The following is a 25,216-nucleotide window of genomic DNA, read 5'->3' as shown; positions in this document are numbered from 1 at the left end:
TATTATTATTATTATTATTATTGAGACAGGGTCCTGCTCTGTCACCCAGGCTGGAGTGCAGTGGCGTGATCCCAGCTCACTGCAGCCTCAACCTCTCAGGCTCAAGCAGTCCTTTCACTTCAGCCTCCCTACTAGCTGGGCTTACAGGCATGCACTGCCATGCCTGATTAAGTTTTTAATTTTTTTTTGGAAATGGGATTTTGCCATGTTAGCCAGACTGGTCTCCAACTCCTGGGCTCAAGTGATACACCGGCCTCAGCCTCTCAAAGTGCTGGGATTACAGGCATGAGCCATCACACCCAGCTGCAGTTATTTTAAATGGAAGTTCTAACTCCTGTTAGGGAGTACAGAGAGAAAGAAGTAATTGATTGTAATCTTTTCTTATTTCCCCAATAATTCCCTGTTTCTGTGTGACTTATAAGGTTGTTGTTTTTATAGGGAAATAGCAAAATCAGTTCTTGAAGCATAATCTTTTTTTCAGGTTGAAATCGGCTCGAGATGTTGTATCTAGGACTGGTCATTCATTGGCTCTTGGTTGTTTGCATCGTTATGTTGGTGGAATAGGCTCAGGACAACATCTGAAGACCAGTGTCAGCATTTTATTGGCTCTAGCACAAGATGGGACATCTCCTGAAGTCCAGGTATAATATTAATTGATTTTTTTATTACAAAAGTTTAGAAAATTTTTGGAAAAGTATTTGCTCTGTAAAATAAAAATGACTGTGGTAAGTTGTTAGGACAAATGTATTAGGGTTTGTTTTTGTAATAATGCACAGCAAGATTTTGTTTATCAGCCTAGTCTTAAAGTCTGTCTTATTCTGAGAGTTTCACCCATTCACGTACATTCCTTCAAACATGTTTTCTTTTTATTATTATTCTATGTACTTGTTTCCTCTTTTTTTTGAATTTCCTTAGATTTGTTAGATTGATCAAGTTATTTTTTTAAATAACCATCCTTCTCTGTCTTCCTGTAGTACTCCAACCTAGGTCCTGGGTCATTGGCTGAATCTTCATGTGGACCCTTTGAATATTTTGTTTTTGTTGTTTCTTTTTAGACATTATTATATTTAAGTAAATATAACTACAGTGAAGATGGAGAGTGTGTGTGAAAATATCCTACAATCTTGATTTGCTACTTCACATTGATGTGCCTCAAAATATTAAGAGTATACCCATGTAACAATTCAGTATACTCAATTCAGTACATTCGAATTCTTCCTTACAACTAAAATGAAATTCTATTTTATTCTAGACTTGGTCTCTTCATTCACTTGCTTTGATAGTGGATTCTAGTGGTCCGATGTATCGTGGCTATGTGGAACCAACATTATCTCTAGTTCTTACCTTGCTGTTGACAGTTCCGCCTTCACATACAGAAGTTCATCAGTGTTTGGGTCGATGCTTAGGTGCTATAATAACTACTGTTGGCCCTGAACTACAAGGTAAGTAAATCATCTGAAATTAAGGAACCTAGACAGATAATCACTATCTTTAAATTTCCTGACTATCACCATCACATTGCTTGAAGAAATTTTGTAATAACAATTGCTATGTACTGAATACTTGGATTTACTGAAAGCCTGGTGCTCAGCTTTTCACATGTGGCATTTTGTTTAATCCCTATGAGAAACCTATGACATGATAATGTTTGTTGGAGTTTTGAGCAGAGAAAACATTTTAAATGAAATTTTACTTGGAGTCCCATGAAAACAAAGTTAAAAATGGAGTTCCTTTGGCCTAGAGTGCTATCCACTTGTCTTCATGGACTTTTGCTTCACTTTTTTTTGAACTCTAAGGATTAGGAACATAGCTTGAAAAACCACTGTCGTAAGGTAAATATTATCTAAATTTTGTTTTCTTTTTGTTAGAGGAAAAAGCTATTAGATAATTTTCTATGAGGAAGTAAACTGGGAGAAGATAAATAACTTGCCTAGAGTTAGTCAACAATGAGTGGCACATTTATGATCCTAAAGCCTATGTTTGTACCACTTAATTCTACTGAACTAATTCTACTAATGGTTAAACTCCCAAGTCAGCAAGTTATTGTAAAGATATCGTGCATACATAACCCCCTTTCAGAGTTTTCCTTTTCTCCTTTGTCATTTATTATGTATGTTTTCAGAGGGTTGAGCTTTTAACATACATTATTTAATTCTGTTAACAACCCAGACACTGATATTATCTCTGTTTTATAGATGAAATATTGAAGCTGATAGAGGTTAAGAACTTTTGTTGTGGGTTTGTTTTTTTTTTTTTGAGATGGAGTCTCACTCTGTAGCCCAGGCTGGAGTGCAGTGGCGCAGTCTAGACTCACTGCAAGCTCTGCCTCCCGGGTTTATGCCATTCTCCTGCCTCAGCCTCCCTCCCGAGTAGCTGGGACTACAGGCTCCCGCCACCATGCCTGGCTAATTTTTTGTATTTTTAGTAGAGACCAGGTTTCACCATGTTAGCCAGGATGGTCTTGATCTCCTGACCTCGTGATCCACCCGCCTGGCCTCCCAAAGTGCTGGGATTACAAGTGTGAGCCACCGTGCCCAGCCAAGAGGTTAAGAACTTTTACAAGGTTTTGGAAACTAGTGAGTGGTTGGAGTAAGAAGTGAAGCCCAGATCAATCAATTTCCGATGCTTGCATTCTTTTTTTTTTGTTTTTTTTTTTGAATCTGTTACCCAGGCTGGAGTGCAGTGGTGTGGTCTCAGCTCACTGCAACCTCCGCTTCCTGAGTTCAAGCGGTTCTCCTGCCTCAGCCTCCTGAGTAGCTTGGATTACAGGTGCCTGCCACTACACCCAGCTAATTTCTTGTATTTTTAGTAGAGACGGGGTTTCACCATGTTGGCCAGGCTGGTCTCGAACTCCTGACCTCATGATCTACCCGCCTCGGCCTCCCAAAGTGTTGGGATTACAGGCCTGAGCCACCATGCCCGGCCTTTTTTTTTTTCTCTTTGTTTTGTTTTAAGAGATGGGGTCTCGCTATGTTGCCCAGGCTGTTCTCAAACTCCTGGCATAAGCAATCCTCCCACTCCCATCTCAGCCTTGCAAAGTGCTGGGATTACAGGCACGAGCCTCCCCGCCCAGCCCGTTGCCTGCATTCTTAATCCCTATGCTGTGTTGCCTCCATCTTGACAGGTATTTTTAAAAAGAGAGGAAAAAGAAAAAGACTTACAGAAAATGCTAGAAATTGAAAAATATGTGATTTTTTTGTTTGTTTTTCTTTTCAGGGAGGCAGAGTCTTGCCCTGTCTCCCAGACTGGAGTGCAGTGGCATGATCTCGGCTCACTGCGACCTCCGCCTCCTGGGTTCAAGCAATTCTCCTGCCTCAGCCAACTTTTGTATTTTCAGTAGAGACGGGGGTTTCACTATATTGGCCAGGCCAGTCTCAAACTCCTGGCCTCAGGTGATTTGCCGCCTTGGCCTCCCAAAATGCTGGTATTACAGGGAAAAATAGGTGATTTAAATACGCCTCTTTCTAAGACCCATTGTCCTCCTTGGGAAAGTGAGGATAGTTCTTCCTGTGAATATCACAGGGATATGAAGAGGATAAATATGTGCCTTTTATTAAGCATAGGTGTTTATCAAGTATTTTCTAAAGTGATAATGATAAAGCAATGCATATAAACTAGAATGTAGCTCTTAATGTGATTTTTATGATTTTCTTGCTTACATATAAAGATATGCATATAGGCCAGGTGCGGTGGCTCATGCCTGTAATCCCAGCACTTTGGGAGGCCGAGGCAGGTGGATCATTTCAGGTCAGAAGTTCAAGACCAACCTGGCCAACATGGTGAAATCCCTAAAAGTACAAAAATCAGCTGGGTGTGGTGGCACGTGCTTGTGACCCCAGCTACTCCAGAGTCTGAGGCAGGAGAATTGCTTGAACCTGGGAGGCGGAGATTGCAGTGAGCCGAGATCACGCCACTGCACTCCAGCCTGGGCGACAGAGCGAGACTCCGTCTCAAAAACAACAGCAACAAAAAAAAACTGAATAATAATTGGATAGAATGGTTATTTAGAAGATAATTGTTTACTAGGAATATTTTTGGTGGTACTAATAAAATAATTATATTTTATATTTTCTTTCAATTTGCACTAGGAAATGGAGCAACAATTTCTACAATTCGTTCCTCTTGTTTGGTGGGTTGTGCAATAACACAGGACCATTCAGATTCTCTTGTTCAGGCAGCTGCCATATCTTGCCTTCAGCAACTTCACATGTTTGCACCACGACATGTCAATCTGTCTAGTCTTGTTCCTAGCCTTTGTGTAAGTATAGAGCTATTTCATTCATTGATTTTTAAGTTCTATTTTATTTTACATTTAAAATATTTCTATGGGTACATAGTAGGTATATATATTTATGGGATACTTGAGGTATTTTGATACAAGCCTGCGGTGTATAACAATCACATCAGAGTGAATGTGGTATTCCTCACCTCAAGCATTTATCATTTATTTGTGTTACAAATAATCCATAGTTATTTTAAACTGTACAATTAAAATTATAGTCACCCTCTTATGATATCAAATACTAGATCTTTGTTTTTTTGAGCTTCAGTTGTCATTTTATGACTTCATAAATTCAGAAATATCTTGATGAACTGTTTATTTTCTCGCTAAGAATATATCACATTTGGGCTGGGTGCAGTGGCTCATGCCTGTAATCCCAGCACTTTGGGGGGCTGAGGCAGGCAGATCACGAGGTCAGGAGTTCGAGACTAGCCTGGCTAATATGGTGAAACCCCATCTACACTAAAATACAAAAATTAGCTGGGCATGGTGGCACGCACCTGTAGTCCCAGCTACTCGGGAGGCTGAGGCAGGAGAATCAATTGAATCCAGGAGGCAGAGGATGCAGTGAGCCAAGATCGCACCACTCCACTCTAGCCTGGGTGACAGTGCAAGACTCAGTCTCAAAAAACAAAAAAGAATATATCACATTTTTAGTTTTTCCTACTCAGAATTTTATTTGCTAAAACTTGATTGATACTTCTGAGTATCTGTTGCTATCATTATAATTGTTAATTTATTCATTCATTAAATACTTACTGATAGCCTGTTATATGTCAGGAACCATGCAACATACTGGAGATAACATTTGTGGATGAGACAAGATCAAGTCTCTGTCATAGTAAAGTTTATAGTTTACAAAGGAATATGGAAAAATATTATTTACAAATAAGTACTATAAAAGCCTGGAGGAAAGCATAAGAGAGCATATAGCAGGACACCTATCGTAATCCTGACATTCAGAAAAGATTTTCATTAAAAAATGGTATTTAAGGCCAGGCGCAGTGGCTCACGCCTGTAATCCCAGCGCTTTGGGAGGCTGAGGTGGGTGGATCACCTGAGGTCAGGAGTTCGAGACCAGCCTGGGCAACATGGTCAAACCTCATCTCTACTAAAAATACAGAAATTAGCCAGGGGTGGTGGCAGGTGCCTATAATCTCAGCTACTTGGGAGGCTGAAGCAGGAGGATCACTTGAACCCAGGAGGCGGAGGTTATAGTGAGCCGAGATCACGCCATTGCACTCCAACCTGGGCAAGAAGAACGAAACTCTATCTCAAAAAAAAAAAAAAAAAGATATCTAAGGTTTGATTTGCAGAATAAATAGGAGTTGGTTTGCAAAGGGCATGATATTGAAGTAGACAGCATTTACTTTTAGACAGGAAGAAAAATATGTGCAAGGCCCTAAACTGGGAAGGGCTGTCAATACATACATTTAAAGAGCCAATTAGTTAGTGTGGTTAAGGCTGAGATTGAAGAGGGAGACGTGGGGTCCAGAGGAAATGATGAGGCTGGACAACTAACCAGGTGACATACTGCACAGACTTTCTACATGTATAAAACCTTTGGACTTGATTCTACAAGCAGTGGGAAACCATTAGAAGGTGTTCTCTGCAGGGGAGTGACATAATCAGATTTGCACTTTTTACATTTTGTTCTTCCTGCATGATAGAGATTAGACTCTACAGGGTAAGAATTGTGGTATTCTCAGAAGTTAATATCTATTTGTCTAAGTAGTAAGTGAATGAGGAGAAATCAGTGGATTTGGGTAATATTTAGGATGAAGTATTTGTTCATTAATTGGCTCTCAGTGGGGCATAGTTGAGGAAGAGGGTTAGAAGGATATGGCCTAGGTTTTTGACTTGAGTATAGTAATGTAATTTCCTGAGATTGGCAACATTGGAGGAGGAGGGTTGGGAAGAGTGGATATCATTAATTCAGTTTTAGACACGTGGATAGTTAGTTATATGGGCCTGGAGCTCAGAAAAGAGAGGTCTGGTTAAAGAGGTAAATTTGAGAGGCATAAGCATTTATATGGAAAACAGAGACATAGGAGTAGATGAGATCACCAAGGAGAGAGTCCTGATTGAGGAACCCAACTTAAAAAATTTAGAAAAGAGAAAAGGAGTCAGCAAGGAATATGTAGAAGCAGTTAAGAGAGATTAAAGAAGAAATAGAGGTTGTGTTGTTCACAGAAGCTAAATGGAGTAGAAGAGTGGTGTTTTTGGAAAAATTGACAAGCTGGTTCTAAATTTAATAGGGAAATGCAAAGTGCTGATAAAGATCAATGAAGTTGGAAGATTTACTATACTTACTATCAAGATTTACCATAAGCTCCAATGAGAAAGACAGGGTAGTATTGCAAGTATACACAAGTAGACAAATGGAACACAATGGAGTGTCCAGAATTGAATTCACACATACACAGTCATATAACTTACAACTTTGGCACATGTTACCACTACAGTGTGGATAGGATTATCTTTTCAATAAATACAGGGACTGAAAGATACCATTGATTGTACTTTACAACTCTAATATCACAGATGTTAAAATGAAAGAGAGAAGTACACCTGAGAATAACTGCAGTGGAGTTTTTGAAAACACTTTGTGAAGTGTTTTATTTCTTTCACTTAGGCTTTGCCAGTCAACATTTGTTGAATGTATTTTCTGAGCTACAATTCTCTGTAATTGTTACTAAATTAAAATTTTATGATGTTCTCCATATATGTTTTATCACTGGATTCTTACAGCAGTTGTGTAAGATGGGTGGGTTGGATGTTGTCCCCACTGTAAAAATAAAAAGGCAGAAACTTCAAGAGACTAAGTGACTTGTTCTTCCCATTTGATATGACCATGCTTGAGCTTTCTAATTAATTATGGAGTGTTTGAAATTTCCAAAATGTCTTTATTTTCAGGAAGAAGAGTAAATAAAATCCCAGTGCTTTGGGAGCCCAAAGCGGGCAGATCACTTGAGCGCAGGAGTTTGACACCAGCCTGGGCTATAATACAGTGAGACCTTGTCTCTACAAAAATCAAAAACTGAGGCGAGAGGATTGCTTGAGCCCAAGAGGTTGAGGCTGTAGTAAGCTGTGATTGTGCCACTGCACACCAGCCTGCGTGACAGAGTGATACCCTGTCTTAAAAACAAAACAAGCTCAAGCCTGTAATCCCAGCACTTTGGGAGGCCGAGACGGGCGGATCACGAGGTCAGGAGATCGAGACCATCCTGGCTAACATGGTGAAACCCCGTCTCTACTAAAAAAAATACAAAAAAACTAGCCTGGCAAGGTGGCGGGTGCCTATAGTCCCAGCTACTCGGGAGGCTGAGGCAGGAGAATGGCGTAAACCCAGGAGGCGGAGCTTGCAGTGAGTCGAGATCGCGCCACTGCACTCCAGCCTGGGCGACAGAGCGAGACTCTGTCTCAAAAAAAAAAAAAAAAACAAAAAGACAAATAACCCAACTATTTTGTTGATAAAAATCTGTCAGATTTTTTTCTCCTCATTTATAGTTTATTTTTATTAATGCTTGGTATAAATTTCATGGGCTATGATTTTATGCAAGTATATCTTGAGTTCCAAATGCTCTATTAATAGCCTAAAAATATACTATCTGGCATTGTGAAAGGAGGTATATTCCATACACCTGTTCTCCATCCCCATCATTTGTGTCTGGGATTCTTTCTAAAAGATTACTTCCTTGCTTAAAAAGCAGCACATGGAACATAATTTAATATTTTCTTCATGAGTCAGATTTATAGTAACAATTATAATAGCTTACATTTACTGAGCAGTTACCATGTGCTAGCCAGCATTGTAAGCATTTTACTTATTTACACCGTATTCCTGTGAAGAGTTAATATTCCCACCGTACATGTGGGCAAATCAAGGCACAGAGGGGCTAAGTAACTTGTGTAAGGTGTCACAGGAATAAGTGACAGAGCCAGGATTCAAACCCAGTTTGGCAGCTGTGCCTGAATTCTTAACTTTTATGCCATGCTGCATCTTATACTTTTATGTTTTAGAGTGTACTATATTCGGGGACCTTGCAGATGAAAAAAAAAGTCTGTAGCAAAAGGCCCCATTTTGCAATTTTTTCAGGTGATTATGTTTGCTTGATTTGGTTTTTTCACTTTACTAAATAACCTCCTTTGCTTTCAAGTGTTATGGTGTGCTCTGCCCCTTAACTTTTCATTCACTACATCTGATCTCTATATACTTAAAACATTTAGATGACAAAGTTGAGTAGGACCATGTGTAAAATAAGATGTGCAGAAAGTCCTTCTGGATTTTTCATCTAAGTATATTGTATGAACTTTAGAGCAAAGATCTTGGGACAGTTATTTTGGCAACTAACATATTTTTCGTATATTTTATTAGTAGTAGTATTTTGTCAGAAGGCCATCATTTGACTGTATTTTAAACAACTGAGGTTGTTAAATTAAGAGCATCTTCAGAAGTAAGATGTTAATATATATTCATTAGGGCCGAGCACGGTGGCTCATGCCTGTAATCCCAGCACTTTGGGAGGCTGAGGTGGGTGGATCACGAGACCAGGAGTTCGAGACCAGCCTGGCCAACATGGTGAAACCCCATCTCTACCAAAAATGCAAAAATTAGCCAGGCGTGGTGACAGGTGCCTGTAATCCCAGCTACTCAGGAGGCTGAGGCAGGAGAATCTCTTGAAACTGGAAGGCAGAGGTTGCAGTGAGCTGAGATCACGCCACTGCACTCCAGCCTAGGCAACGAGTGAAAATCTGTCTCAAAAAAATATATATATATATATATGTGTGTGTGTGTGTGTGTGTGTGTATGTATATATATGTGTATGTATATACATGCATATACATTCATTAGACAAATAAGGTTAAAGAATTACAGCTTTTTTAAGAGAAATTGCCTAACATTGTTATGGTTTACAGGTTCACTTATGTAGTTCCCATTTGTTACTTCGACGAGCAGCTGTGGCATGTCTTCGGCAACTGGCACAAAGAGAAGCAGCTGAAGTTTGTGAATATGCCATGAGCCTGGCAAAAAATGCAGGGGACAAAGAGAGTAGTAGTGCCAGTAAGTTATATTATTGGTCAATATTCTTTTTTGTTTAAATACTTCTACATTTCAAATAAGTACTGTTTATCAAATAACATTTTTGTGTTGAGATGTGGCCAGATGTCTTATTCTTTGAAATAAAACCATTACCACTTTAAAAATTCCAATGTGGTTTTCTTGGTAATTTTGCATTTTTGCTTTTTAAAAATTTTTGCAAGTCGGGCATAGTGTCGTGTACCTGTAATCCTAGCTACTCAGGAGGCTGAGGCAGGAGGATCACTTGAGCCCAAGGGTTCAAGGTTACGACGAGCTGTGATCACACCACTGTGCTCCAGTCTGGGTGGTAGAGTAAGACCATGTCTCCTAAAGAAAGTGAGTAAATAAGTAAAAAGTTGGGTGTGAACGACTGGATTTAGAAAAAAATTATTTGTAGCTTAAACTGAGTAATATTTAGTATCAGAGTATTTCTGCCATTTCTTGAGGATGTTTTAGGGGCACTTGAAGGTTTCCAGTTCTGGATGGTAGTTAGCCTTTTGTGATGTAATTTTTCCTCTAAGAAGGTAAGACCAAAGTAGCCAATAAAGCTATGAAATATCAGTAGATGTTTGGTAGCAAAAGGTTGATTTTTGCTTCCTTTAGTTCTTTCTGCTTTTTGGACGGTTTTAGGTATAGCTTAATTTCCTAGCTGGTCTTCTGATATCTGGGTGTAGGTCGTTTGGAAACTTTTTAAGAGTTTAATTGACAGAGGTATTTCCCCGATTATGAGGGAAAATTTTTACTTATAAAAGTTTTCTAATGCCTAGAATCCACTTGGATACAAAGAAGCAAGATACAAGAATAACTTCAATTTTAGCATAGCATAAGAACTTTATTAACAGCCATACAGTATTGTAGAATATTAAAGAAGTTTATTAGGCTGGGCACGGTGGCTCACGCCTGTAATCTCAACACTTTGGGAGGCCAAGGCGGGCGGATCACGAAGTTAGGATATCAAGACCATCCTGGCTAACTCCTTCTCTACTAAAAGTACAGAAAAATTAGCCAAGTGTGGTGGCGGGCGCCTGTAGTCCCAGCTACTCGGGAGGCTGAGGCAGGAGAATGGCGTGAACCCGAGAGGTGGAGCTTGCAGTGAGCCAAGATCGCACCACTGCACTCCATCCTTGGTGGCAGAGCAAGACTTCATCTCAAAAAAAAAAAAAAAAAAATTTATGATAAAAATCTAACAGTAGACATTATTGCTTTTTGGAGAGAAAACATCACCAAAAGTAGTTACAGACCTCTTCTGAATACATAAAAATTTTCAGAACTTCTACAAGTCAGTTGCCATAAACAAAATTGAGACTACTTGGAAGACTGAGACAGATCCCTTGAGCCCAGGAGTTCAAGTCCAACCTGGGCAACATAGTGAGATCCTGTCTCTTAAAAAAAAAAGAAAAGAAAGACAGCTAAGATAGGGAAAAATATTTGCAAAATATATTTTTTATTAACTAATTTTATTTACTAATGTGCTTATTTATAAAAGTGTTTAGGCCGGGCGCGGTGGCTCAAGCCTGTAATCCCAGCACTTTGGGAGGCCGAGACGGGTGGATCACGAGGTCAGGAGATCGAGACCATCCTGGCTAACACGGTGAAACCCCGTCTCTACTAAAAAATACAAAAAAGTAGCCGGGCGATTTGGCCGGCGCCTGTAGTCCCAGCTACTCGGGAGGCTGAGGCAGGAGAATGGCCTAAACCTAGGAGGCGGAGCTTGCAGTGAGCTGAGATCCGGCCACTGCACTCCAGCCTGGGTGGCAGAGCGAGACTCCGTCTCAAAAAAAAAAAAAAAAAAAAAAGAAAAGTGTTTAAAGCTTTTACAAATGAGTATGTTTGGAGTCCCCAAGATCACCTCCAGGTTTGATGATTTCCTGGGTGGACTCATTGTATAGGCATTTTCCTGGCTGTGTTTATTATGACAAAAGGAAGAAAAGGTGTGTAGGATGAAGTTAGAGGAAACCAGGCACAAGCTTCCCAGAGCCCTGTCCCCATGGAGTCATACAGATTGCAACCCAGCAATGGGTTGTGACAACATGCGTGTAATGTATTCTCCCAGAGAAGCTTATTAAAGACTTAATGCCCAATGTTTTTACTGGGGGCTGATCCCATAGGCATGGCCTGCCTGGCACATACCAAAAGTTCAGACTCTCAGAAGGAAAGCAGATGTTCAGCAGAAGCCACAGTTTAGGTACAGCAAACCACTTTTATCAGGGAATTAATGGGAAACCTCTAGAAACCCAATTCCCAGATACTAGCCAAGGGCTAACCTTGAAATTAAGTCTTACTAAGGTAGTGTTAGGCCTGCAATGTTAATTTGTCTTTGCACCTTGTAAAAACCACTAGAGCACATTTTATAAAGAAAAAATAACAAGTATCTTTAACCTCCAGTGATTTAAAAATTGTATTATACTCATAAGATAGCATTTTTCTTCTATAAAACTAATCAAGATTAAAAATAATAATTATAACCAGTGTTGGGAAAAATAGGAATAGATCTTTCTTGTACTACAGATAGAAATGTAAAAAATCATGCACGTTTCCTGGAGGGTTTTTTGGCACTATGTCCTTGAAGTTTTCAAAATGTGCTTACTCTTTGACCTAGAAATTCCCTTTTAAGGAATTTGTCCTCTAATCAGTTAATTTTCTTTTAAGGAATTTGTCCTCAGTGATTAATCAATTAATTTTATCCTAATTTATTGGTTTGCTGTGTAGCCATTAACATTCATACTATAGAAGTGTAATTACTGAAATGGGAAAATATTCACTATGCACTGCTAAGTGAAAGAAAAGTCTCTGTGCCTAATCTCTTTCTAATGTTCTCTTTTCTTGGAACCTTTTCATTTAACTTTTTCTATTGTTTTAGAATTTCACTCACTATGGCTATTTTCTTCAAACCTCACTGTATTCTGTATTTGGGGTGATACAACAAAAATAGTTACCTTTCAGCTCCATTCCTCTGTCTTACTCCCTTCAGGGTTCAGAGGGCTCTAGACTTCAGAGGGCATAGTAATACTCATTCTTAAAGCCACCAGTTATATACTACTGCTGTTTACAAGAATGAAAAGATTGGCCGGGCGCGGTGGCTCAAGCCCGTAATCCCAGCACTTTGGGAGGTCCAGACGGGCGGATCACGAGGTCAGGAGTTCGAGACCATCCTGGCTAACACGGTGAAACCCCGTCTCTACTAAAAAATACAAAAAACTAGCCGGGTGAGGTGGCGGGTGCCTGTAGTCCCAGCTACTCGGGAGGCTGAGGCAGGAGAATGGCGTGAACCCGGGAGGCGGAGCTTGCAGTGAGCTGAGATCCGGCCACCGCTCTCCAGCCTGGGCGACAGAGCGAGACTCCATCTCAAAAAAAAAAAAAAAAGATTTTCCGGTGAAGCAAGAAATTTAACTAATATTTCATGACATTACTTTTTGGTTGTTGTTAGTCTTTGAATTTTCCCACTTTTTATTTATTTTTTATTTTTATATTTATTTATATATTTATTTATTTATGAAACAGAGTCTCACACTGTCACCCAGGATGGAGTGCAGTGGCACGATCTCGGCTCACTGCAACCTCCGCCTCCCAGGTTCAAGTGATTCTCCTGCCTCAGCCTCCCGAGTGGCTTGGATTATAGGCACCTGCCACCGCACCCGGCTACTTTTTGTATTTTTAGTAGAGGCAGGGTTTCACCATCTTGACCAGGCTGGTCTTAAACTCCTGACCTTGTGATCTGCCTGCCTCAGCCCCCCAAAGTGCTGGGATTACATGTTTGAGCCACTGCACCCGACGGAGTTTCCAGGCTGGAGTGCAGTGGCACACTCTCGTCTCACTGCAACCTCCGCCTCCTAGGTTCAAGAGATTTTCCTGCCTCAGCCTCCCGAGTAGCTGGGATTACAGACACCCGCCACCACACCCAGCTAATTTTTGTATTTTTAGTAGAGACGGGGATTCACCATGTTGGCCAGGCTGGTCTCGAACTCCTGAGCTCAGGTGATCCACCCACCTCCGCCTTCCAAAGTGCTGAGATTACAGGTGTGAGCCACTGCGCCCGGCCTTGGATTTTGCCAATTTTTAAATGAACTGTTAGGATACAGTCCACTTAGAGTTTGGGTTCTGACTTTATAAAATTTTTAAAATCTGAACTATAAGACTAAGTTTCAAATTATTCTTCTAACAAACAAAACAGTTTTTTAGTTTGTGAAATATATTTAGCTGTATATCTCTTTCCCACACTTTTTCTTATTAGAATCAAATGTTTATTGAGCGTTCCCTGAGACTTGTTTACAATATCTCAGAATAATCAGTTTTACAGTTCAAGGTTTTACTCTAATTGCCAGATTAAATTATGATTCCAAAGATAAATAAACTAGAGGCCATAGTTAAATTGTATATAGCTAGCTGGTTTTGTGGCTGTTGTGAATTTATATGTAAGACTTGATCTTTATCATAATTGTTACCTATAGCATACACCAAAAATCCCATACAAATTCATTTGTAAAAATTATCTTTCAGATGTCAATCCTTTTGCACCTGGGGTTAGTTCTCGAAGTGATATCCATTGCCGGCACCAAGGTGTTAATATAACAGAAACTGGTCTTGAGGGACTACTTTTTGGAATGCTAGACCGGGAGACAGATAGAAAATTGTGTTCTGATATTCATGACACTTTGGGACATATGCTTTCTTCGCTGGCAGTAGAAAAACTTTCTCATTGGCTAATGCTTTGTAAAGATGTCCTGGCAGCTTCTAGTGGTAAGTATTTAATATGTGTTCTTAAAATAATGGAAATTGTTTTACTTCTGATATATACATATAGATATATGTATAAAGATACATACATGTAAATCTGAGCTTATGTTTAAAAGTAATAACTTTTGATCTACAAATCCCTGTCAAAATGTTGAAGGTTAAATTATGTTATAAACAAATGAACTTTTTTATATTGTTGGGAAAATGTATTTCAAAATTTTTTGGAACTTCAAACTAAATTTTCATACATAAAAATCCCGAGTTACTCTAGAGTAACACATAGTATGTAAAACTATTGAAATATGTAAATGTAGTTTACATAAAAGTAATTTATGTTATCCTTTCCTTGGCTTTTGATTGTTTAAAAAAAAAGTTTGCTAGTTTTGCTGTTTTCCAGAAAGTAAGAATTTAGTCTTTTTTTAAAATTAAAAAATTTTTAATAATAATAACTTTTTAAAGGATCATTTTTGCTTATGTAAGGTTATTATGATATTCCTTATTCTTGTTATAGATATGAGTACTGCAACTCTCTTAAGTAGTGGAAAAGATGAAGAATCTGAAAAGAAGGATGAGATGGATGATGATACCATGTTTACCACGTTAGGTGAAGAAGATAAATCAAAGCCTTTTGTGGCCCCTCGCTGGGCTACTCGGGTATTTGCTGCCGATTGCCTGTGTCGAATCATCAATTTGTGTGAGAATGCAGACCAGGCTCACTTTGATCTTGCCTTGGCACGTTCTGCTAAACTTCGAAACCCTACAAGTAAATTTAAAATCAGTACTTATTCTCCCCAAAGCATTTTTACAGCTTGAGATGTTTTACTGCTATGAGATATTTTACTGCTATGGATATAGTGTGCTTTAGAATGTGCCATTTATTTCTTGTAAGTTCTCTTGCATTTCATCTTAGTATTCTGTCCCCTCTACGTACTCTTCATCCTATTCATCTTCTGATTCCTATTGGGAAGATAAGTTGAAGAAGGTGGTCCACAAGATAGATTGATCTGTGTGTCTGTCTCTTTAATCATTTGCCCAAAGGATAATCATGGCAGTTACTTAGATTTTCTTAGTACATTGTCCTGGATTTTAGCATTTCAGCAGAAAGGGAATGGTAAAATTTTAAGGCATATAAATAAAGTGAGCTTTGCCATCCCCAGCCATGGAGAATGTCAGAATTCATGAATGCCCTGGTAAGAGTGCAAACTCTCAAATTTCAGAATTGCTATTAGGTATTTTTGAAAAGGTGAAAATTGTTTATTATGGAAACAATTTTTATCTCATTATTTTTTATCTTTTGTAAACTTTTTATACCGTGAATCCCCTGAATCTGATATTATAGGGAATTTACAAAGAGACCATTAGACCCAGTACCTTCATTTCATAGTTGAAGAGACCCAGAGAAATTGAGAGGTGATAGAGTAACAGATTCCTTATCCTATAGTTTGTTGTCTCTTTATCACCCAATCATTTTTTAAATATCTGAAGACAAATTATATGTATTAACAATATTGACATCTATGAATTGAAAATGCCTTTTAGGTTATTTCATTGTGTATAAGAAGCAGCAGAGCTCACATTCATATTTTTAAAACAAACAGGCTGAGTGCAGTGACTCATGCCTGTAATCCCAGGACTTTGGGAGGCTGAGGCGGGTGGATAACTTGAGGTCAGGAGTTTGAAACCAGCCTGGCCAACATGCTGAAACCCCCATCTCTACTAAAAATACAAAAAATTAGTGGACATCCTGGCACGTGCCTGTAGTCCCAGGCACTCGGAAAGCTGAGTCAGGAGAATCACTTGAACCCGAGAGGCGGAGGTAATAGTGAGCCAAGATCACGCCACCACACTCCAGCCTGAACAACAGAGCAAGACTCTGTCTCAAAAACATACAAACTGTAAAATAGTAGTACAACGTGTATAAAATGAGACTCTGAATATAGAGTGTCAGCAAAGCACAATACATCATGAACACAGTGTTTTGTTCATGTCATTATTCAGCAAATATTTACTGCATCCTATTTTTTGGTATACAGTGGGGATACAGAGAAGAAAAAAAGATAGTCCATACCCTGGAAGAACTTATAGCCTAGAAGACAGAGAGACAGACTTCTAGGTCAAATGGTTGTGGCGTGTCCTAATAGTATGTTAAAGTACTTTGAGAACATTAAAAAACATATAGTATTCGTTTCCTATAAAGCCAGGGAAGACATCACAGAAGAGGTTATTTTGAAGTTTTAAAGGCAGAGAAAGGGTTAGAAGAGACTGGTGGCATTAGTTTTCTATTGCTGCTATAACAAATGCCCACAAACTTGGTTTAAAATCACACAAGTTTATCATCTTACAGTTCTGGAGGTCAGAAGTCTTCGCTGGGGTAACATCAAGGCGTCGGCAGGGCTGTATTCCTTTCTGGAGGCTCTAGGGGGCATCCCTTTCCTTTTCTTTCCAGCTTGTATATGCTGCCTGCACTCTTTGGCTCACGGCTCCCTTTCTGTCTTTTCAAAGGCAGCGGCGTTAAATCTTTCTGTGATGCCTCTTCAGTCCTCACATGTCTCTGACTGCAGCCAGGAAAGGTGCTCTGCTTTTAAGGACTCATGTGATTAGATTGAGTCTGTCGTGATAATTTAGGCCAGTCTCCATGTTTTAAACTCCATAACCATAATCACATCTGCAGAGTCCCTTTTGCCCTGCAAGGTAACATAGTCACAGGTTCTAGAGATTAGGAGATTTGGGGGTGCCAGTATTCTGCCTACCACACTGGATTATTAGAAGTGGAGGGATTCAACATGAAAAAGCCGATTGCCAAAAAATAAATAAATAAAAAGAATCAGAGGAAGTAAGAGAATTTGTAAAGCCATGGAATCATAAGTGTGCGTACTACATTTAGCGAATAGTGAAAATCCTTAGGTAGGCCTTTCTTTCTTTGTAGATCTTAACTGTTGTTTTTCTTCCTCATTGTGTCTTGTCCTTTTTACCTTAGTGCTCAGAGATCCTCACAGGTTTTTTCTTTATACATTGATGTTTTGCTTTTTTCAGCCTTCATTAATAATCTTAAGTCTGCTTTAATTTTTTTAATTTTCCTGTAATTTGTCTACATTTCTCCCACTTCCATTGTATCATATCCGTTTTACTCTCTAAGATTTTCTGTTTTTATACCATAGCAGCTATGATTCTTTCCATCCTGTTGAGGATGCCACATGATTTTTTTTTTTAATTTTATTCTGGTTTTTATAGAAAATTGTTTCCAGAGAGTAGCCATTTCTCTGAATCTTCAGAATCTTTCTTTTCCCTGGTTGCATTTTTCTTTAATAAACTTAATTGTTTATATATTCTTGAAAGAGAAGAATCCATATTTGAAATTTTCTCTCAGTGTGGAGGTGGATTGCCCGTGTTCTTTGTTGTTCATGTATTTCCCATCTGTAGTTGGATGGTAAGCTGCTATAACAGCTCCCACCCAGATTCCAGTGTCTGGCATATTTTGCTCTGGATCCTTTCTAACAGGATGCTTTCTAACATCACCGCCTGCCATTCTGATTCCTAACAGTCATGGCAGAGTATATGAAAAAGTATAGACCCAGTAAATGTGCTCTTCAGGCTCTCCTGTATCATCTTCATCTCTTCATCTTCCTATCTCCTCTGCTTTAATTGTAGAGAATTACTACTCCCCGCATATAATAAACCCCCTAATTATCTTTCTACTTTGAAGTTTTTGTTCAGTCCCCTTCTCATACCCACCTTTTCAAGAGTTCATTTCCTGGGATTTAGAAAAAGACAGAGGTCTTGCTTTGGAAGGGTAGACATAGAGATGGGCAGAGAAGCAGCAGCACTCTGGTCGTTGGGGAAAGTGGCACCCTCGTTACAGAAGCAATTGCCTAGATTTTGGTTTGGTAGATTGATATAGTCCTAGACGTTGTAAATTAGGTGATAGAGTGCAGGAGGAATAATAGGTCTTTTTATTTACTTTCAGGTTGGCATAATATAAGTAGACCCATTTTAATCTACTTCCTATTGCCTTGGGAATTTTCTCCCAAATTTTGGCAATAGTTTATTATACCTCATTCTTGTTTGTTTGTTTCTCAATTTTTTTGTTGCAGTAAACTACATGTAACATAATAATTATCATCTTAACTTTTTAAGCTTATCACATGGGCAAAATTTGTTTAATTGACTTACAAATATATATATATATATATCTTGTACAACAAGATGTTTTGAAGTATGTATACATTGTAGAATAGTTAAATCTAGCAAATTAACAAATGCATTACCTCACCTAGTTATCATTTTTGTGTGAGACCACTTAACATCCACCATCTGCATTTTTCAAGAATACAGTGTATTGTCATTAACTATAGTCACCATGCTATAGAGTAGATCTCTTACACTTATTCCTCCTATTTAACTGTAACTCAATATACTTTCACTAACATATCCCCATCTTACCCTTAACCACCCAACTTCTAGGTAACCACCATTCTACTCTCTACTTCTGTTAGATTAACTTTTTTAGATTCCACGTATGAGTGAGATCATGTGGTATTTTTCTGTGCCTGATGTATTTCACTTAACCTAATGCCTCCGGGTTCATCCATGTTGTCTCAAATAATAGGACTTTATTCTTTTCTATGATTGACTAGTATTCCATTATGTATTTATACTGCATTTTCTTTATCAATTGATAGATACTTAGGTTGGTTCCATATCTTGGTTACTGTGAATAGTCCTGCAGTAAACATGAGAGTACAGATACCTCTTCAACCTACTTAGTTCAAAACCTTGCTTTTGGCCAGGCGCGGTGGCTCAGGCCTGTAATCCCAGCACTTTGGGAGGCCGTGGCGGGTGGATCACGAGGTCAGGAGATTGAGACCATCCTGGCAAACACGGTGAAACCCCCGTCTCTACTAAAAATACAAAAAAAATCAGCCAGGTGTGGTGGCGGATGCCTGTAGTCCCAGCTACTCAGGAGGCTGAGGCAGGAGAAGGGTGTGAACCTGGGAGGCAGAGCTTGCAGTGAGCCGAGATTGCGCCACTGCATTCCAGCCTGGGCGACAGAGCTAGACTCTGTCTCAAAAAAAAAAAAAAAAAAAAACCTTTTATTGGTGGTATGTTTTTGCTTCCTTTAGGTGAGGAAGCACTGTGGGCTTCTAGCCAAATGTTTTCCCTTCTCTGCTTGCCTCCCACCCACAAAGCAACAGATATTCTTTTATTTTTATTTTATTTATTTATTTTTTTCTGAGACAGAGTCTCGCTCTGTCGCCCAAGCTAGAGTGTAGTGGTATGATCTCGGCTCACTGCAGCCTCAGCCTCCTGGGTTCAAGTGATTCTCCCGCCTCAGCCTCCCGAGCAGCTGGGATTACAGGCACCCGCCACCATGTCCAGCTAATTTTTGTATTTTTAGTAGAGGTGGAGTTTCACCATGTTGGCCAGGCTGATCTCAAACTCCTGGCCTCAAGTGATCTGCCCGCCTTGGCCTCCCAAAGTTCTGGGATTACAAACATGAGTCACTGCACCTGGCCAGATATTCTTTTTAAACTCAAGATTCTAAAATTAGTTTTTTTGGTAGGCACATGAAAAAAAATTGAAGGTACACATCTTGTGACTTTGACAACAACAATAACAACAAAAACTTATTTAAATAGGAACTGTTTGGAGATCAGGCTGAGCCATAGAATTGTCACTGCTTCAAAAAGACTTTGTGGGTTTTGAAGCCTCCTGAAGAACTTTATAAACCTTGAGCTTAATAATTTCTTTAGATAATTTGTGTTGCTATGTCTTTTAAGTTCACTGATCTGTAGTATTTAATCTCTATTAATTTTATCCAGTGTAGTTTTCATTTCAGATATTTTACTTTATATCTCTAAATTCCCCTTTGTGGTTTTTTCTACCTTTCGTTTCTCCCTTCATTATTTTCGTGCTTTTATTTTCCTTTTTTTGAACATAGGAAACATATTGATAATAGCTATGTAAAGTTCCCTGTCTAATTCTCTTATCTTTTTCATTTCTAGACTTGTTTCTATTCATCGTTTTTTTTTTCCTCTCTCTCTCTTTGTTGTGAGACATATTTCCCTACTTTTTACATCCTTGGTAATTTTTTATTAGATGTCAGACATTGTAAATTTTATGATATTAGTGCTGGATTTTGGTGTGTTCCAAAATAATTTTGGACTTTGTTCTGGGATGTAGTTAAATTACTTGGTATCATTTTAATTATTTTGAGACTTGCTTTTAAACTTGGTTCTTACAGATCCAGGACAACTTTTACTCTAGGTCTAAAAGGAAAAACATTTCCCTTTTCCACATCTTATTCTTATAAAAGTCTTTTCCTTCTTATTTTGTAGATTTAAGTTTCCTGACAAGGGTTTTTCTGAAGTAGAGATTGGCAGACTATAGCCTACTGTCCAAATCCAACCTACAGTCATTTTTGTAAATAAAGTTTTACTGGAGCACAGCACACTCATTTCTATGCGTATTGTCTGTGGCTGCTTTTGCACAGTAACAGTGTAGCTAAGTAGTTGCAATGGAGATAATATAGCCTGAGACCAGGCACACTGGCTCACACCTGTTATTCCAGCACTTTGGGAGGCCGAGGTGGGCAAATCACAAGGTCAGGAGTTTGAGACCAGCCTGGTCAACATGGTGAAACCCCGTCTCTACTAAAAATACAGAAATTAGCTGGGCGTGATGGTGGTCACCTGTAATCCCAGCTACTCAGGAGGCTGAGGCAGGAGAATCACTTGAACCCTTTGGGGGCAGAGTTTGCAGTGAGCCAAGATCACACCACTGCACTCCAGCCTGGGAAACAGAGCAATACTCCATCTCAAAAAAAAAAAAAAAGATAATATAGCCTACAAAGTGTGAACCAAAAAGTGACTGAAGCAGGTATCAATTGATAGAGGCTTATTAGCCAAGGTTGAGGATTCACCTGGGAAAAATCATGGGTAACAGGAGCATCTGTGACCCATGTTTTTTCCAAATTGGGTTTTGGGAACTTCGTTATTTAAAGAAGAAAGAACAGCAGGAAGGGAAAAAAAGGGAAGGGAGGCTAAGCAGTGAGGTAAATGGTTATTATCTTCCTGTGAGGCTTTGATTAGCCTCAGTAAATGGTTTTTTTTTTTTTTTTTTTTTTGAGACAGGGTTTCACTTTGTCACCCAGGCTGGAGTGCAGTTGCATGATCTCGGCTCACTGCAGCCTTGACCTCCCAGGTTCAAGGGATCCTCCCACCTCAGCCCCCTGAGTAGCTGGGACTACAGGTCCACACCACCACGCCCAGCTAATTTTTGTATGTTTTGTAGAGATGAGGTTCACCATGTTGCCCAGACTGGTCTCGAACTCTTGAGCTCAAGCTATCCACCCACCTCAGCTTCCCAAAGTGCTAGGTTTACAGGCTGAGCCACCTCACCCTGCCTAGCCTCGGTAAATCTACATTTTATATGTGAAAAGGGGGAATACAGGAAAAAGTCAGTTATGCACTGGCCTCAGCGTAGAGAGAGGGATGATTTCTCATATTGTCTTTGTCCTATACCTGTGAAAATAAGCTGGTAATTGACATTGTCAGGGTGAGATTCAACAGAACTTGGTTTTAGTGCTGGTTCTTAGCAGGTGATATGTATTTGGAAAGATGCCTTGTGAGCAATTTGTGAGAGGAGGCCATTTGGGAAGATTTTTGGCCTTCTGTCATTGTGGGAACGTGGCTTAAAATGAGGCAGTGACACACAGTTGTGAAATTACAGCTACCTGGGAGCAAAAGGAAGGCAGTATTGCAAGACTCAGTCCGCAAGCTTCACTTTTTCTTTGGCGTAGTGAGTTTGGGGTCCCAAGATTCTATTTTCTTTCATAAAGTCAAAAGTATTAACTATCTGGTTCTTTACCTAAAAAGTTTGCCAAGCCTTTGTTCTTAAAGAATTAGAATCTGATTTTGGGAAAGTTATGTTAAAAGTATTTTGCATCAAATATCATTGTACATCCTATAACATCATCAACATTACTGTATTGTATATCACTATTCTTGAAAGATTGATATGGAAGTTGTCTTGAAAGAATATAGTATCTTTGCTATTTTCAAAGTCATGAAATATATGGATTGTGTTTTTTATCAAAACTTTATTTCATTTCATATTTTTATGTTATTACACTTATTTTTGCAAGAGTTTTCATTTTTGCATTCTATTTTTATTTTTAGATGACCTCTTGGTACTTCATCTCTCTGACCTCATTCGCATGGCATTCATGGCTGCAACTGATCATAGCAACCAGTTGCGAATGGCTGGGCTCCAGGCACTTGAAGACATTATCAAGAAGTTTGCGTCTGTGCCTGAGCCAGAATTTCCAGGTCATGTGATACTGGAGCAGTATCAGGCCAATGTGAGATTTTCTATTTGTTTAAACACTTAAAATTGATCTTTTGAAAGACGACTGAAGAAGTGCAGACTTCCTGAAGGACTGCATTTGGAACTGCCATCTGTTTATTTCTGTAGAATGCGTCTCTTTATCTCCATTGTCTGTTACCTAGTTTTAGTCACCTCACAAATGAAGAAATAAGTGTCAAGCTGTTGTCACTATTTTTAAGTTGTGATAACATATTAGTGATAAAACTAGAATAGAAATTCCAGCTCAGTTTTCCAGTCTTGTGTTTAGATATTTAGCCCTGCCCTTTAAGAGATAAAAGGAACCTTCAAAAGAGTGTTGTGGATTTGCTGCCATTATTTTTATATGGCAAACTTTCATAAGCATTTTTAGAAATAGATAGCAGTTGCCCCTTGTATAATAAAGGATAAATTAACTCTTAAGAACAACAGTTAAAAGTATTACTGAGGTCAGGCACAGTGGCTCACAACTGTAAACCTGGCACTTTGGGAGGCCGAAGCAGGTGGATCACGAGGTCAGGAGATTGAGACGATCCTGGCTAACACGGTGAAACCCCGTCTCTACTAAAAATACAAAAAATTAGCCGGGCCTGGTGGCATATGCCTGTAGTCCCAGCTACTTGGGAGGCTGAGGCAAGAGAATCCCTTGAACCCAGGAGGCAGAGGTTGCAGTGAGCTGAGATCACGCTACTGCGCTGGGTGCAGTAAGATTGCCTGGGTGACAGAGTAAGATTCTGTCTCAAAAAGAAAAAAAAAATGTATTGCTGAAAGAGTTAGACACTTTCAAAGTTTTTTGTTCTGTTTTGGAGACAGTGTCTCGCTGCGTCACCCAGGCTGGAGTGCTGTGGCGTGATCTTGGCTCACTACAAGCTCCGCCTCCCGGGTTCATGCCGTTCTCCTGCCTCAGCCTCCCGAGTAGCTGGGACTACAGGCACCCACCACCACGCCTGGCTAATTTTTTTGTTTTTTTAGTAGAAACGGGGTTTCACCATGTTAGCTAGGATGGTCTCGATCTCCTGACCTCGTGATTCACCCGCTCGGCCTCCCAAAGTGCTGGGATTACAGGCGTGAGACACGCCCGCCCAATTTTTTTTTGTTTCATTCAAAAGAGGGATCTGCTTGTTGCTCCTGAGATTTATACCTGTACTTATGTTATTCAAATGAGGCACAGCAAACTAATCCTAGCAGTGGGGGGTTATATAAAGGATAAAAAAATTTTGTTAACAAGGAAATAACAGTTTTTTTTTTTTTTTTTTACTGTGATTATGGCAAAATCTTTGCTTCAGTACACTATACCTCATCTAAAAGTTGTGCTTAAATATATAAAAAATTTAAAATGTGAATAATGTATAATCTGTTGTTTTTACATCTTAAGTGAAGAAGTTATAGCTTCTAGCCCAACTGGCTATAGAAAACCTGTATACAATTGTTTACTCCCAAATACCCAACCTATTGGAATGGTGGGTTTTTTAAAAAACTTTTTATTTAGAAATGATATCGCCAGCTGAGGGTGGTGACTTATGCCTGTAATCCCAGCACTTTAGGAGGCCTCCATCTCAAAAAAAAGAAAAAAAAAAAAAATGCTATTGCTGGGCGTGGTGGCTCACGCCTGTAATCCTAGCACTTTGGGAGGCCGAGGCGGGTGGATCACCTGAGGTCAGGAGTTCGAGACCAGCCGTCTCTACTAAAAATACAAAAATTAGCCAGGCATGGTGGCACACACCCATAATCCCAGCTACTTGGGAGGCTGAGGAAGGAGAATCACTTGAAACTGATAGGTGGAGGTTGCAGTGAGCCGAGATCCCACCACTTCACTCCAGCCTGCAGGACAGGAGAGCAAGACTCCGTCTCAAAAAAAAAAAAAAAAAAAAAAAAAAAGAAATCAAATTTACAGAAAAGCTGCAAGAATAAAATAAAAAACTACCTTACAACCCATATTCATATTTGCCAATTGTTAATTTTGCCTCATATGCTTTAACAATGATTCTCTCTCTCTTTCTTCCCCCAACACACAGTTTTTTTTCTAAATCATTTAAAAATAAATTATTTAAATCATGTGCTTTTACCCTTGAGCATTTTAGACTATATTTTCAAAGGACAAGAACATTGTCTTATATGGCTACAGAATAGGTAACCTCAAGAAATTCAACATTGATATACTACTTTTACATAATCTGTCATATTCCAGTTGTGTCAGTCAACCCAGTAACCTATTTCATATAGTATTCTTTCTCTACCAGTACAGAATCCAATACTGGCTCACATATTGTGATCAATTACCATCTGTCTTTAGTCATAGAGAGGGAGTCTCGATTCATTTCCTAACTACTATCGATACACCTGACCAACTGGATCTCTGTTATGAGGGAAGAATATCTCAACGTAGGAGCTGACTACATCTTACTCCTGTATTCAACTTATACTTGTTGTATCTAATATAGCTAAGAATCTATGACTGATGTGGGCTTATTTAAAACAAAAGCTCATATTCCTCTACTTATTAATATAACAAAAATGCATAAATTAATATTTTTGAGCAGCTTTTTAAAGCATCTCCTTTTGAGGTTAAATGACCTCTAGGGTCATGGAGTGACTGTAAATCTTTAGTACTACTCAGTTATTTAAAGAAATTGATCCAGATAGGAGATTGACTCATAAGGTAAATACTGTTAGAAATAGGTTTAGAAAAATATAGACAGAAAAAAAATCTAACAATAGCAATTTTTGGTATGTCTGATAACATGACTTTGTCAGAA

General features: G+C 39.1%; 1 protein-coding gene across 6 annotated transcripts in view; it reads left to right on the top strand.

Annotated features, from left to right (window-relative positions):
- Window positions 1–25,216, top strand: part of HEATR5B (HEAT repeat containing 5B) — a 108,501-nt gene that overhangs the window by 44,132 nt on the left and 39,153 nt on the right. For all 6 annotated transcript variants that reach the window (XR_002732431.2, XR_002732432.2, XM_023216346.3 and 3 more), the window contains exons 19-25: window positions 482–641; window positions 1,253–1,442; window positions 4,089–4,258; window positions 9,203–9,347; window positions 13,863–14,102; window positions 14,611–14,862; window positions 22,277–22,458. Coding sequence is in view for 4 of the 6 variants with exons in the window: in XM_023216346.3 (XP_023072114.1) it covers window positions 482–641; window positions 1,253–1,442; window positions 4,089–4,258; window positions 9,203–9,347; window positions 13,863–14,102; window positions 14,611–14,862; window positions 22,277–22,458 (1,339 nt within the window). In the remaining 2 variants the exon portion in view is untranslated. The remainder of the gene's footprint in view (window positions 1–481; window positions 642–1,252; window positions 1,443–4,088; window positions 4,259–9,202; window positions 9,348–13,862; window positions 14,103–14,610; window positions 14,863–22,276; window positions 22,459–25,216) is intronic.

This window comes from Piliocolobus tephrosceles, chromosome 15, assembly GCF_002776525.5.
Source record: "Piliocolobus tephrosceles isolate RC106 chromosome 15, ASM277652v3, whole genome shotgun sequence".
Classification (NCBI taxonomy): domain Eukaryota; kingdom Metazoa; phylum Chordata; class Mammalia; order Primates; family Cercopithecidae; genus Piliocolobus; species Piliocolobus tephrosceles.
The sequence above is the reverse complement of the archived record's forward strand: the minus strand, read 5'-3'. Positions and strand labels throughout refer to the sequence as shown.